Source organism: Plectrocnemia conspersa, unplaced genomic scaffold (genome assembly GCF_051122295.1).
Source record: "Plectrocnemia conspersa isolate PC_06_02 unplaced genomic scaffold, ASM5112229v1 ptg000010l, whole genome shotgun sequence".
Taxonomy (NCBI): Eukaryota; Metazoa; Arthropoda; class Insecta; order Trichoptera; family Polycentropodidae; genus Plectrocnemia; species Plectrocnemia conspersa.
In genome coordinates, this window is record NW_028277174.1 from 25,480,775 (window position 1) to 25,494,460 (window position 13,686).

At 30.7% G+C, this 13,686-nt stretch overlaps 1 protein-coding gene across 50 annotated transcripts in view; it reads left to right on the top strand.

Moving 5' to 3' along the window:
• The window catches only part of LOC148231147 (uncharacterized), a 180,074-nt gene that overhangs the window by 64,878 nt on the left and 101,510 nt on the right, over window positions 1–13,686 (top strand). For all 50 annotated transcript variants that reach the window (XR_015811161.1, XR_015811169.1, XR_015811162.1 and 47 more), the window contains exon 3: window positions 1,127–1,345. Coding sequence is in view for 33 of the 50 variants with exons in the window: in XM_088195703.1 (XP_088051829.1) it covers window positions 1,344–1,345 (2 nt within the window). In the remaining 17 variants the exon portion in view is untranslated. The remainder of the gene's footprint in view (window positions 1–1,126; window positions 1,346–13,686) is intronic.

Genomic DNA, 13,686 nt, shown 5'->3' on the forward strand with positions numbered 1-13,686 from the left:
TAAGGACAGTCGCCGATTCGTCAACGCTGGTATTCGTCATTAAAGTGCAGTGTGTCACAGTGTAGTGATTTATTTTAAATAATTTTGTGTTGATATTGGTTTAATCTAGATATGCCCACTGTCCCATGGGTAGGTCACTAAACTCGTGCCACTGTTTTTTATTTATAAATAAAATTTTAAGAGAACAAAATTTCTTGGGCATATCTGGGTTAATTGATATCAAGGCTTCAAATATACACTGTAAGTTATTCGTTCTCTTACCCGTGGACTAAAATATTTTTATTATATTTCCATTAATCCGTACGTTGTTGGTTTTTTTACACTATTCTCTGTAAGGCTTAAAAAAGTTATTATTCTTATCGTTGCGCCAATGATAATTTTTTAATTTATTCAATGGATTCTAATGATTTAATAGAGTCGTCGAGCCATTAAACAATCTGCGAATAATTTCTTTCCCCATTTTATATCTTTTTGCTTTTGAAGAATAGCTAAAGACTTTATTATTTTTTTTTCTAGTGAAAGATTTTGAATTTTGCAAATATTTAATTAATGACATCAATGTCTGGTTTCTTCGATTATATAATATATTTTTAATTGTCCGTTGAAATTTCCAACTTAGCTCAGATGTATGTATGTTAAATAAACATATATTTTCTTTTAAAATAAAAAAAAATAAATATTCTGAGCGAAATTGTTTTGAGCCACACAGTTCACGCACACAATAACAAACCGGAATCCGTATCCCGAGCGTACTCTACCTTTCATGTTTCGCACAACTGTTTACTTTTCGTATGTTTGGTGTGTCGGTAAACAGTTTAATAAAAATAAATATTTATTATCTTAACGTACTACATAAAAAATAAGCTAAAATTTTGATACCGAAATATCATTATTTACATTTTAAACAATAATATTGAGATACCAGTATTCAAATATAATCATCAAGATAATTATCTAAGAACTATCTAGGTCACCATATATATGCTTATAAATGCTTCAATAATTAGCTAATTATGTGTCATACAGTATGAAAATATTTGATATATATGCAAATGGTAAAATATATTTACATTTATTTACCATAAGCTATACTTTTACTAAAATACATTTTTATTTATCTTTTCAGATTTACCATCGATGTGCAGCATGCTGATAAACTCTTCAGTGTATTTGTGAGGTCCCAAACATGTGTCATTTGTGAATTTTCATTTGTGTTATAAAGCAAAGTAAAAACTCGACTCTATTGCTCTATACATGTGAATATTGTGTGAATTGTTAAAAAAACAACAAATATAAAATCCAACCATCATCGTTACGACAGTGCAACAAAGAAGAATTGACTTATGTAAGTTTGCAAGTTTTACTTATTTTTGTATGTGTGTGTTCTTATCACGTATTATACATAATATATCTAATACAATAACATTAATTAATAACAACATGTATGATGTATATAATTTGCTGCTTGTGACATTAGATTTTTTAACAAACCTTTACTAAAACTGAACGTGTGTCGATATGCTTTTTACAACCAATGTTATGCCGGTTTAAAAATTGCATTTCGCTTGATTTTGCACACAGCGGTTGTATGCGTCCGGTTTTTTTATTACTACTATTAGATATTATTACAATATCTCGGTTTATCTCAAATTTTACGGTTTCAGACTAAAAGCTATATAAAATAGCCTTTCTCAATCTCTCGGGGCTACGTTGGCTCCTTCGCACTTTTTAATTTGTTCATTAAATTTTTTCCCAAACGAGATCTTCCCTTGCGTAATTTCCTCGTGGCGTTTTTTTATTATTATTATATTATATATACCTTTATTATGACGGTTGACTTGTGCTCGTTTTAAACCATGACGTTTTAACGGTATTTCTTACTTTAGCTGTGTTTTTTTAATTAACTTTTTATTTTATTACATTGATCAATAATATAATATTCTGGGCTTAGTGCATTAAAAGCTGTAGTACATAATAAAATAAAAGAATCTGATATAGCTTAGAATAATATGTATATACACAATTTTTTTGCAGACTTTCTTATTTTATAAATTTATTTACATATAGTGAACGATTTAAGTATTACTATATTTATATAAATGCCTTAAAAGGTATGTTATTTGATTGACACGATTTATATGCCTTTACCCGATGACGTCACGGGTGAGCTGTTCGGCCTTTTTTAATAGTAGGCGTTGTCTGAATACAAAGCTCATGAGGATGTGTTACTTTTTCGTTAGCTTGTTAATTTTATTAGTATCAAGATGTATCTATCGTAATTATCAATGTTTATTAAAAATATTCACAATATTATCAAAGTACAATAATCTGTATTCATTATTCATTATTATGGAGCATTACAGGAACGGAAAAATAAATTGATAAAACCGTATACACAAACATGTTTGATCAATACATGGCGAATTAGGTTATTTATAAATCATATTATGTTTCATATAAAAATGTTCGAAATTGCGAGTTAGCATTTTTAGGTCTTTCTCGACAATGAAACTAATTATGCCCGCTTTCAAATTAATTTCCCAGCGCGGAGAGCGTTAATTGCTTTAAAAGTCAGAGTCTAGCTGCAAGGTTTGCAGAAAAACACGACGCCAAAAATAAAATAGGAAAATCCTAACGAGCGTCGTGTAGCTGTAATGCGTTCCAGTTGAGTAATAATGCCTGTAATTATGTGGACTATGTGTCAAATAGGTTATCCGCCATTTTTACTGGGAAAATGATGTGTTTACATTGAGACATGGTTTGAAGACAGCAACATGCTTCATCGTACAGATTTCGTAACTGATTTGGGCGTTCTATAGCATATTTCGTTCATATTCAAAATTTATGTATGCGAACACACATATTATTTATTCATTGTTTAATAACAATAATTATCATTTTTAATTAGATTGATGAAATATTTTGATATATTAATATTTAATATATTTTGAGATAGTCATTCTTGTTATATTTACTTATATACATTAACCGAAATGCGTTTCTTTTGAAAATGTATCTGAGTATAACCTTACTAAACAGAAATGTTTCACTGGAAATAAAAAAGTGTAGTAGTTTGTTGCGATTTTTTTCGTGAAATTGGAGGGTGAGTTGGGGTTCGTGTGTCGAGGAAGGGTTGCCAATATTTTTCTGTGTCCTCGAGAACTGGTTATGGTTGTTTATTTAAAATGAGTTAGATTTGTATTTTTATTATTGATATTTTTATCTAAGATGTTTAAGAGTAAGTTCTATAGCTAATATTTCCATCAGGGTCCCAAAGTAAAACTGAGAAAAAATTTATATGAAATCTCGTTATGAAATATATTATGGAGAAGCGAGTTACCTTTGTTTTTAGCATTCACACAGTAAACATATAGACGTCCAATTTTGTATGTAGATTACTTATGTTTGTTTGTGTGTTATACCGTAAAGGTTTTTTTATGTTTAGCTATATTCTTAGTATGATAAAATGTCTAAAAATACAGTTTCTTTCATACGCATTATACCCCAAGAGCTTTCCGTTTCTACTGATTGACGCTACCAGTCTGACTTTCGGAAAACTCGCATTTTCGCCAGGGGCAGCCTTTTCCCTTTAATAAAGTCAACGCTGGCGGTTCGGGGGTCAGCCCAACCCGCTTGTCAATCGTGTCGAGTCCGAAAGCGCCGATTCATCACGAATTCATTAGAAGCTAACGAAGCCGGTTGGTCGGTTTTTCGAAATACCGCATGTATGTATTATTCATACAAGGAACGCGTAGTGGTATTGTTTTCTAACTTAAACGGGCTTCGACAGCCAGTGACTCAGCGGTAAACGCGAAAACCGTTGTGTTACGAAAATTGAACGAGTCGGTTGCATTATGTGTCTGTTGCGATGCACGAAGAGCTTTTCGAGCGTGAAAAGCTCGATTGGAGTATGTGGGCTTTGAAAGCTCTGACGCGTTCCTAACGTTTTGATCGGAGCGATAGATAAAAGCTCTTACTTTAAACGTTATTTCAGGGACCTACATTTATGACATTTTGAAGATAGAATTTATTTAATATAAAGTACACAGTTCGTTGTTTAAAATAGTTATTTAATTAATTGGTTCTGAATGTTCTACGTTTCAAATTTTATTAACGCGAAACTTTGTTCACAATGCGAAACATTGTGATTAATTGTGTCGTGACACTTTTGCACAAATACAAATTTAAATTATTGGTTTAATTTTAAAGTGTGCGATAAATCATATTTTTATATTATTAAAAAAAAGTTAATTTACCGCTTCAATTTGACAGGCGTAAGCTCAATGCGTTACGGCAAGTAATAATACTTACTTTTAATATACTCTTAATATATAAACTTTTATTAGTTTGTTATTCTAAAAGGCTGAAAATATGTTTTTATTTCATTCTAACGTCACTATTAATCTATGGATGTTTTCTCGAGAACATTACATGTATTTTTTGTTTTCGTAATGTTTATGACAGAGTTGGATTGGATTATGTGTGAGTTTTAATATAAATATAATATAATTAAAACTTTTGCAAATGTAAAGTCAATTATGTTTTGTTTCGTTATTTAATACAACTGCTAGAGCTTTTCAACATTTAATCAAGGAACAATACATACCTTAATATCCTCTTTTCTGATTTATTAGTCTGAGGTAAAAGGTGTTTCTGATATACTATTTCAGCGGTGGATAGTTTATGTAAGATTTTTTTAGCCACTGATTATCGTAAAATTATTTTAAAATATAATTTAAAACAAGCGCACAAATTTTTTTTTTGCTAAAGATAATTACCGTTATTTGAGAGTTATATCTTTTATTAATAGCATTATTTATTGTTAATAGCATTATAAAAGTTTTATGTAATAATTAAAATAGAATTCTTTAAACATAAATTCCTTTTTGCGATAAGTATAAAATTAGTAGTGAAACACTTAAAATTAATTTGCTAATAATTGAAGTTTTCACTATTTAAAATTAAAAGTTTTTATTATCGTTTTCTCATTGTATTTTAACCATTTCTAAATATTCCATTTTTATTACCTGACTCTCATAATAACGCAAGTAATTGTTGGATGACATCATAAAGATTATAAAAAGTTTTCTTTATTCGTGCAAATTTCTATAAATAAAAAATAGGTAAAAATGCCATACACTTTTTTCCGTTGTAACCTGACAGGCGTAAACCCAGTGCGTCAATCAGACATTAATAAACCACTAGCCTGACACATGTATATTATAATTTAAAATCAATAGTCTTTGCCTTTGCAGCTGAAGCCGGTTTTTAATGGTAGCGCATTTTTATGAATAAAAATTCGATTCTGCTGCAAAGTTTCGAGCCCGTAGGCTCTGGGTTATCAATCGAACACAGATTTAATGCTAATGCGATAATTTATTAATAACGCTAATCATTTTCGGATACCCCATCTGAGCGTACCGCATATCGTCGTCGTTATAAATTTTCTATGAAAATACAGTTAATTTAATATTTTTATTTTATCAATCAGATATTTAAAAAAAATGCAAAATTTATTAGATTATATTGTATATTTTATTTAATTAAAATAATTCAAGAGATAAAATATCTACGAATAATCATACATACATATAAAAATATTATATTTAGTTGATTTTGTGTTTCATTCAAGTTATATAGTATTCTTGTATTTTTACCTGGTTTTTATTATATATCTCTACGTTACGTATGTTTTATAGTCCAATCAAAACATTTTTATTAGGGTATCTTATTTCATTTAATTTATATTTTTTTGCTGTAATACATACAATATATTTTTTGTGAGCTTAACTAGCTTATTATTACATACTATTCAATATCTAATACGTGCGATTTTAATTAATCATCACGATATTCATTCGTGAGATTAGGGATACTAGATAAACCTTATCTGTGATGATCGATCAGAATTATAATTAAATAATAATTACTAATTACTATGTCCCAGACACGATGGAAATTTAAAAACACTAAATTACATATGGAGTTTTACCTGAGATCTTTTAGGTTTTATGGTTTTCTAACCATTCGCAGCCAAAAAACTGTGAATAATTTATTAGTTAAATTTACATATTGCAAATTATTACGATGGGCGAGATCTGTTTCTCCGAGTGGTTGTAGAGAAACTGGCGGAGGGATGATGTCAGTGGAAAATCCTCAGGGGTCTTTTAGGTGAGGCAGTGACGGTGTAGTGGAGATTGGTCCTTCTACTGCAGCCGTGTCTGATGGAGTCCTTCGCTAGTGATGGCGATCCATGACTGTGTCTCTGCCCTCTCCTCATTAGAGACCAGCCTTAGTCTTTTTAGTAATAAGGGTTGTATAGCTATCGGTTGTGAACAAATCACAACAATGCATCGATTGTTGCACTCGTTTCTGCGAACAATGAAATATGTATACGCCTCTAGAAAGTGACATTAGTTTGATGGACGAATTGTGCAACGATAATATTGTAGCCTTACGGTGATATATTGTTTTCCGTGACCGTTTCGCTACAAAGAAATATTTTTTCAATGCGTGTTATTTATGTGTACACTTTTTTCTAGACGTGGTCCCATACTTTACATTCTATTGTCTAATTCATTAATATTATTACGAATGAATACCCTTGGTCGCAGTTTTAAGAATAATACCCCACAAGGTCAATAATCAGAGGCTTATACCACTCATCTATCATGATGGTTTTTAAAATTGTTAATTAATTTAAATATTATTAAAGTTTTTTAACGTAGTAAAATAATAATTTTTGGCATTGTTAGTAGAATTTTTAATTGGATTGAAAGTTATTTAAATAATATAAAATTTTGTGGAAGAGTAAATCAAATTAAATCTGAATATTTTACAGTTATAATTGAGCTCCATAAGGGTCACATTTGAACCTATTTTATTCAATTTATAAATTATATAGCTAATATTTTCCGATGATGTAAAACAATACCAATTAATACAATTTCTCGATAGTACCCATATTTAGATATAAACTTTAACCTTTTAGCTGCTAAACAACGATATTTTGTTGTACGTGATATCATAAACTTATTACTGCGTTAATATATTAATGGCAACACTTTCTTTATGAATTTAATTTGATTGTTGTAAAGCAAACTAATAAATGATAAATACCAATAAATGTTAAATGGTTTGGTTAGATCAGATTTTACAAGACTCGTAATCTAACATACAAATATTCTTAAATTGGTTACAATATAATTCACACTACGAATTTCTTTAAAATTCACAATTTGATTACTGTATTTAACACTTCATATAGATATTGTAACCAAATTATTATATTCATCGTCGATTAAATCGTCGACCGCGTTAAAATACATTTCTTAGATATAATAAATTTATTATGAGACTTAACTGTCATAATTATTTATCAAGCAATTTAAAACTTAATTTATTATAAGCTAGTGTTTTTTTAATACTGAATTAATTATAGGGCCCAGAATTGATCAATATGGTAAATAAAATAGCATCCACTAGATACTTAATGAATCAGTTGGATATTTTTGAAGATAATTTTTTACTGTTTTAGATTATTATTAAAAATTTTTCCTACAATAGCAATAGTATTAGGCATTAATAAATCAATAAGTAAATATTTACGCACAGAAAGTTATATTTTGATATTTTAAAAAACTTGCTACAATAGTGGCATTTTATTTAGGACGTTAATATATTTTGTGTTTCTGAACGACTCTGGCAATTCATGAAAAGCTACCTATTATACATACATATGTATATGTATACAAAATTGAATTTTTTACGTATTTTGGAGTATGAGCTTTTTATATTGTTGAGAAATAAATATTTAAGGTATACTTTTGCTAAACAAATTTGTATATTCTATATGTAAATAGCATTTTTACTAAGCAATAAAATGCTTATGATAAGAAATTCTTATATCTGTAATAACATTAATATAGCTAAAATATTATATACGTCAATTGTTGTCAAGTATACTAAAGAATTCAGCAATATGGTATCCAGTATATTATATATAAAAATACGAATAAAAACTGAAATATATTAAATTCTTTTTAATAATAAGATTTTTTTAATAATGTTATGCGAAGCAATATGAAATGTGTAAATTACTGGTATTTCTTATACATATTACTTAATTTATTTCAATATTAAAAAACACTAATAATAACAGTTTGATTAATACTTTTTTAAAATATTTGTTATTATAGTAACTTAGTCAATAACAATTCGTAAACATGAGAGTTATTGTGAATTATGAACCCAGGTATTTTAATTGTTAGTCATCAACTTACACCGGTATTTTAATAGCATTATCGTATACATTTCTATATGTTCAATGTTGTTTTAGGTCATTCCTATTTCAGTTATACGAGTGTCAATTTGCTCATCGTAGTTTCAGAGACACATTCGATATTTATTTATTTATTTTTACTAGATGTATTATGTTGTCCAATAAAGCAACAGTACAATGTATATTCAGAAATATATTTTATCAAAATATGGTTATATCAAATTGTATTCAAGTTATGATTAACCGCGTTTATTTTTATTTTAACCTCAACTTAACAAAACTGTAACGACAAACTCCCACAAAGTCAACGAACTATGCTTTTTTTACGTCACAATAATTCACATTTCCAATTTTCTTCGTCTACTTCACATAGTCGCTCACACACGTAACCATGCCTCATTGTCCTCGACAAAACCAGGCAGGCAGGGAACTGTTCATTTTTTTTCCATTCCATTAACCGCGCCGCACGCCAGTAGTAGAGCAGTAGCTACAGTCCGGTTCGGCGGGTAATCCGCACACTCCCCGTACGAATGCAATACCGGAATAGCGTTTTCCTAGGAGCTCGGGGTACCTAGTTTAGAAGCGGCGCTTAGTTGAGGGCGGCGATCGATAGGGCGGGTGAGTGGCCGCCGCCCACCCGGGCAGAACCATCCCACAGGCCCGACCACCCCCGTGTACTCGCTCGGCCGGAAACAACCGAGAGACAAACACACACATACACACAAGTAAGGTAAAACACTGGCGATAATCACCGCGATGAATCTGATACCAAGTGTATGTTTTTACGTTGAGACACCTGGTGGATGTGTATACATACCGATGTGATCGAAAGGTGATGTGGTGTGAATGTTTACATTGAATGTTTGTGAAGATAGGGGAGAAAACGCGTGGAAAATCGTATATTGATTGTTTGACTAGTTGACCGACGTTTGACAGATTCTTAACATTCAATATTATTTTATTTTATATGTAAATCTATCGCACAAAGTGACAGATGTTAGTCTAAAACAGGAAGTATTAACCAGAGATCTGCTATAATTTTGATCAACAGCAGTAAAAGTTATCAAGTTGATCAGAAACAATTATTATTTTTATGCCTACCGCCCACTTTTATGGTTAAAATTTTCCTACCGCCCACCAACATAGTAGAAACACATTTTTGCTGTTAACAATATATTAAAACGGCTCACCCGTTCTAATATATTGTTGACAGCAAAAATGTGTTTCTACTATGAGTCAAAGGATTAACAGAAACTTTATGAAGTGCCGGCCGTTGTCAACTCTAGCGGATTATAAACTTGAAAGCATCATAAAGTTTTGAATGAAAATTTTATTTATAAATCACCTAATTGTACATGCAGAATTTGCTCTTTTCATATTTGCAAAAGTGAAGAATAAATATTTGTTATTACTTCTAAATCGAGAATAAATATTAATTGCTTAATTTGGAATATTAAAAAAATCTCTTCACATCTCTTCCTAGCGGTGCTACCATCAACCGTTGGCTTCATAAGATTCTCATGTCATCTGAACGAAGTACCGTTACACGAAAGAGCATGCTTTATCTCTTTCTTCGTTGCATGCGACACCACTCCCACTTTTATTTCTAGGGGATCGGCGTCAGTTCTGGATTGTTAAATGAATAAATTTGATTAACCTACAATACCACTAGCTTCATTCCATAATTTTACTACTAATGTATCTGATTTTTTTTAATTTTGTGCAGAGTTTTAACGATATTTTAAATAAATATAATTATTATAGTCATTATTAAATGTATTCTTACTATTTTTGTTTCCAAAAGCAAAAAAATATTTATATTTATTTTAAGAAAAAAGCATTATTATATAATCAAAATAAAATGGTAAATATTTCTTTAGAAGCGCAGAGTAACACACCCACGGTGTATGGCTGAGATGCAAATAGTAGTGGATTCTAATTAGAATGTAACGGTAAACCGTCGAGCTCGATAGGGAATCTTATGATGCCAACCGTTGGATAACTTAAATACCGTTTTTTGTGTACAACCGTCCCCCGAGTATGCCGTGTGTGTTTTTTGCAAATACTCACATTTTAATTTTTTAAACGGCAAATGTTTGAGGATCCCGAAACGAAATGTATGATAAAGCTTCCTGTCACTTTTCGATACATCGCTCTCGCTACCCACTTAATTTCTAAATAGATTTTGCGAAATAGAAGAATAGTCGGAGAATTTGGATCTTGAAGATTGTGTGAGATATAATGTATTTCTTGTGGAGAAATCAAATATTATATTGAAAGTTTTCAGTTTCTTTCTCCTCCTCCTCCTTAGATACCTCCTTAAACCGAGACCATTTGTGGAGTTGGTTCAAAAATATGTACTTATGATTGAAATGGCTGAGCAATAGAGTAATTAACAAATAATACTAATTACGTATTTATAATTTTTAATTGCTCTTAACATAAATTATTAGTAAAAATTAAACATGTTTTCATTAGTTTTAATTTTCTTGAAAAATCTTTGGTATTTCAAATCGCGTTGAAAAATTCACTATAAATTTGCAGCGCAATAAAGTTTGTTATGCATGTTATTCATTATTGAAAATATCATGTTCTGGGCAGGCTAAAAATATGTTCTATAATTTGGACAAGATTTGGAAATGAAATGTAATTTTCTTCGGAATGACTGAATAATTTATTTATTTATTTATTAAAATTATAACCATCGTGACCTGACAGGCAAACCCAATGCGTCACGATAGTTAAAAGTACTAATACATCATAATACATACAAATATAAACAAGACAAAACAACAGACACAAATCACCTCAACAGGTGTGGATTGTCCCGTACGAACTGAACCAAAACTCCATATGTGCAAGAGAAAATGTCAATATTACTATGGACAGAATTGAGCAGATGAATAGCCTTGGCCAGAGAAGAGTTGGCAAGTGCTCCAGTTCTAAACTTAACAGGAAAGAATAGTGGACGCGACCGAGAACTATAACCACCTTCAGGAGCCCACATTTGAAGCTGCTCGAGCACTGAAGGATTGTCTACGATGCCCTTGAGCAATTTCCAGAAGTGTTTAATTACATAAACACTTCTGCGAGTCGACAAAGAAACGTATCCCAGGGCTCCCAAAATAAAAGCACTGGGAAACAAGAACGGATAATACCCGTATTCCTTCAAGTATAAATATCGAAGAAATTTACGTTGTACTTTTTCCAGCTTCAATTCATTACATTGATTCATTACGCCTGGGATCCAAATGATGGAGCTAGTTTCTAGTATGCTGCGGACTAGAGTATCACAAAGAGTGCGCAATACTAAAGTATTCCTGAAGTAACGCGCATTTCTCAAGATAAAACCGAGCAGTTTTAAGGATTTGCTATGTCTCTGCAATGTGCTGGCTAAATTTCCAACGTTCTTCGAAAGTCACTCCTAAATCCTTAGTTGAAGAAAACCTTTCCAGAAAATATCCGCCTAGATGGTATGAATATTTTGCCGGCGTTAATGACCTTGAAAATGAAATTGTATGACATTTCTTTACACTGAAAGGCAATTGGTTATAGCAAGCCCATTTCCATATAGAGTTGAGATCCTCCTGTAGGTCGAGGGAATCAGAAATCGAATGCATTTTCTTGTAAATTTTCAAGTCATCTGCATATATTAAAAAATCTGAATGCTCTATTGCTGTTTCTATGTCATTAATGAACAATAAAAACAACAATGGACCCAAATTGGATCCTTGAGGTACTCCAGTAGGGGTCTTATATCGTTCTGAAAAGGAATTATTATACTTGACGAATTGATATCTATTGGTCAAGTAATTTGAGAATAGATTTATGTGATCTTCAGAAAACCCAAAATTAGATAACTTTTTTACAAGTAAAGCATGGTTAACTTTATCAAATGCTTTTTCAAAATCTGTGTATACGACGTCCACTTGTACACCAGAGTCCAATGATTTTGAAACATAGTTAGACAAAACCATTAGATTTGTGACAGTGGATCGAGATTTACGGAAACCATGTTGTTGGTCGAGAAGCATACACCTGCAATGATTAAAAATGTATTTATGCAAAACAATTTCAAATAATTTTGCAGGTGATGAGATCAAAGCTATTGGCCTGTAATTGTCAATCTGAGATATGGGACCCTTTTTATGAATCGGAGTGACTTTTGAACATTTCCACAATTCTGGAAAACATTCTTTTGAACATTTCCATTTTCCTTCGCAATTTGTGTTTTTCCAAGTTTCATATTTTGCCAACCAAAAAACTTTTGTAATCACCACTTCTTTTATCAATTATCTGCAACAGTTTCGCTATTTTTCATTTGAAGCTTCAATTTGACAACAAGTTAGTCGTTGATATAAGTGAAAGATTCTGCTCCACCAAAACTGTTTTCCCATAGATCAATGTAAGAAATACATCGGTCAAAATTTTTTGTAAATTCTTGTAGAGTTTTATTAATAATATACTTCCTATATTTTCTAGTAATCAATTCGAGTTTCCTTTCATAAACCACCAATACATTTCATACAATAATTTTCAAAGAACTGTTTTATTATCAGTGGACAGTATTCTTGTGTAATAAAATAAGATCTGTCCTTCAAAATTTTTAAATATTCTGTCAATAGCGGGATGTAAAATAAAACCTTTTTATATTCTACTCTACTTTTTAGACTCGAACCGTATATATTCGGAAATATTTATAAATTTTGACCACTAAAGTCTCTATTTCAATAGGTGGAACATCAACTACAGTTTGAAGACTGTTGTGAATGTGTGAGCACCGCTACCAATGCCCAGAATATTTCTTCCCAGTGCCTTTTTCATTCGACTGTAAATATTGTTTTCTCCTTTCCGTTTTACACCCTCAAAATGGCATTGCAGTTATCTCCACAAAATTCGATTATTGTGTGTTTTGATAACTAACATAAATAACACATTCTTATAGCATATTTTATTAAGAAAAATCATGTATATTTTCATTGCGAAGAACTCAAAATAACATATTAAAAAGAAACTACCAATTATTTTAACGTAGCTTTTTATTTTGAAAAATTATCAAATCGTATTGAAAAATCATGAATCATAATCGTAAAAGGTGGACTACAATGTAGTTCTTTAGGGGAAAATCGTAAAAAAATTCGATAAAAATATTTATATCTGTACCAATGACATGACGATAAATTACTGGGGAATAAGAATTGTAAAATATGTTATTTTAGCCATGTTGGACGCCATAGGTTGTAAAACAATTCGATTCGATAGACTGCATATTAAATAAATATATACCAATATATTGTTGAATATAAGGGCTAAGGGATAAAATTAGTCTCATATTAACTTGATATTATTTTCAATACATAAATATTTGTTGTTATTTCACAGAAACTATTTTAATTTGTGGGTTT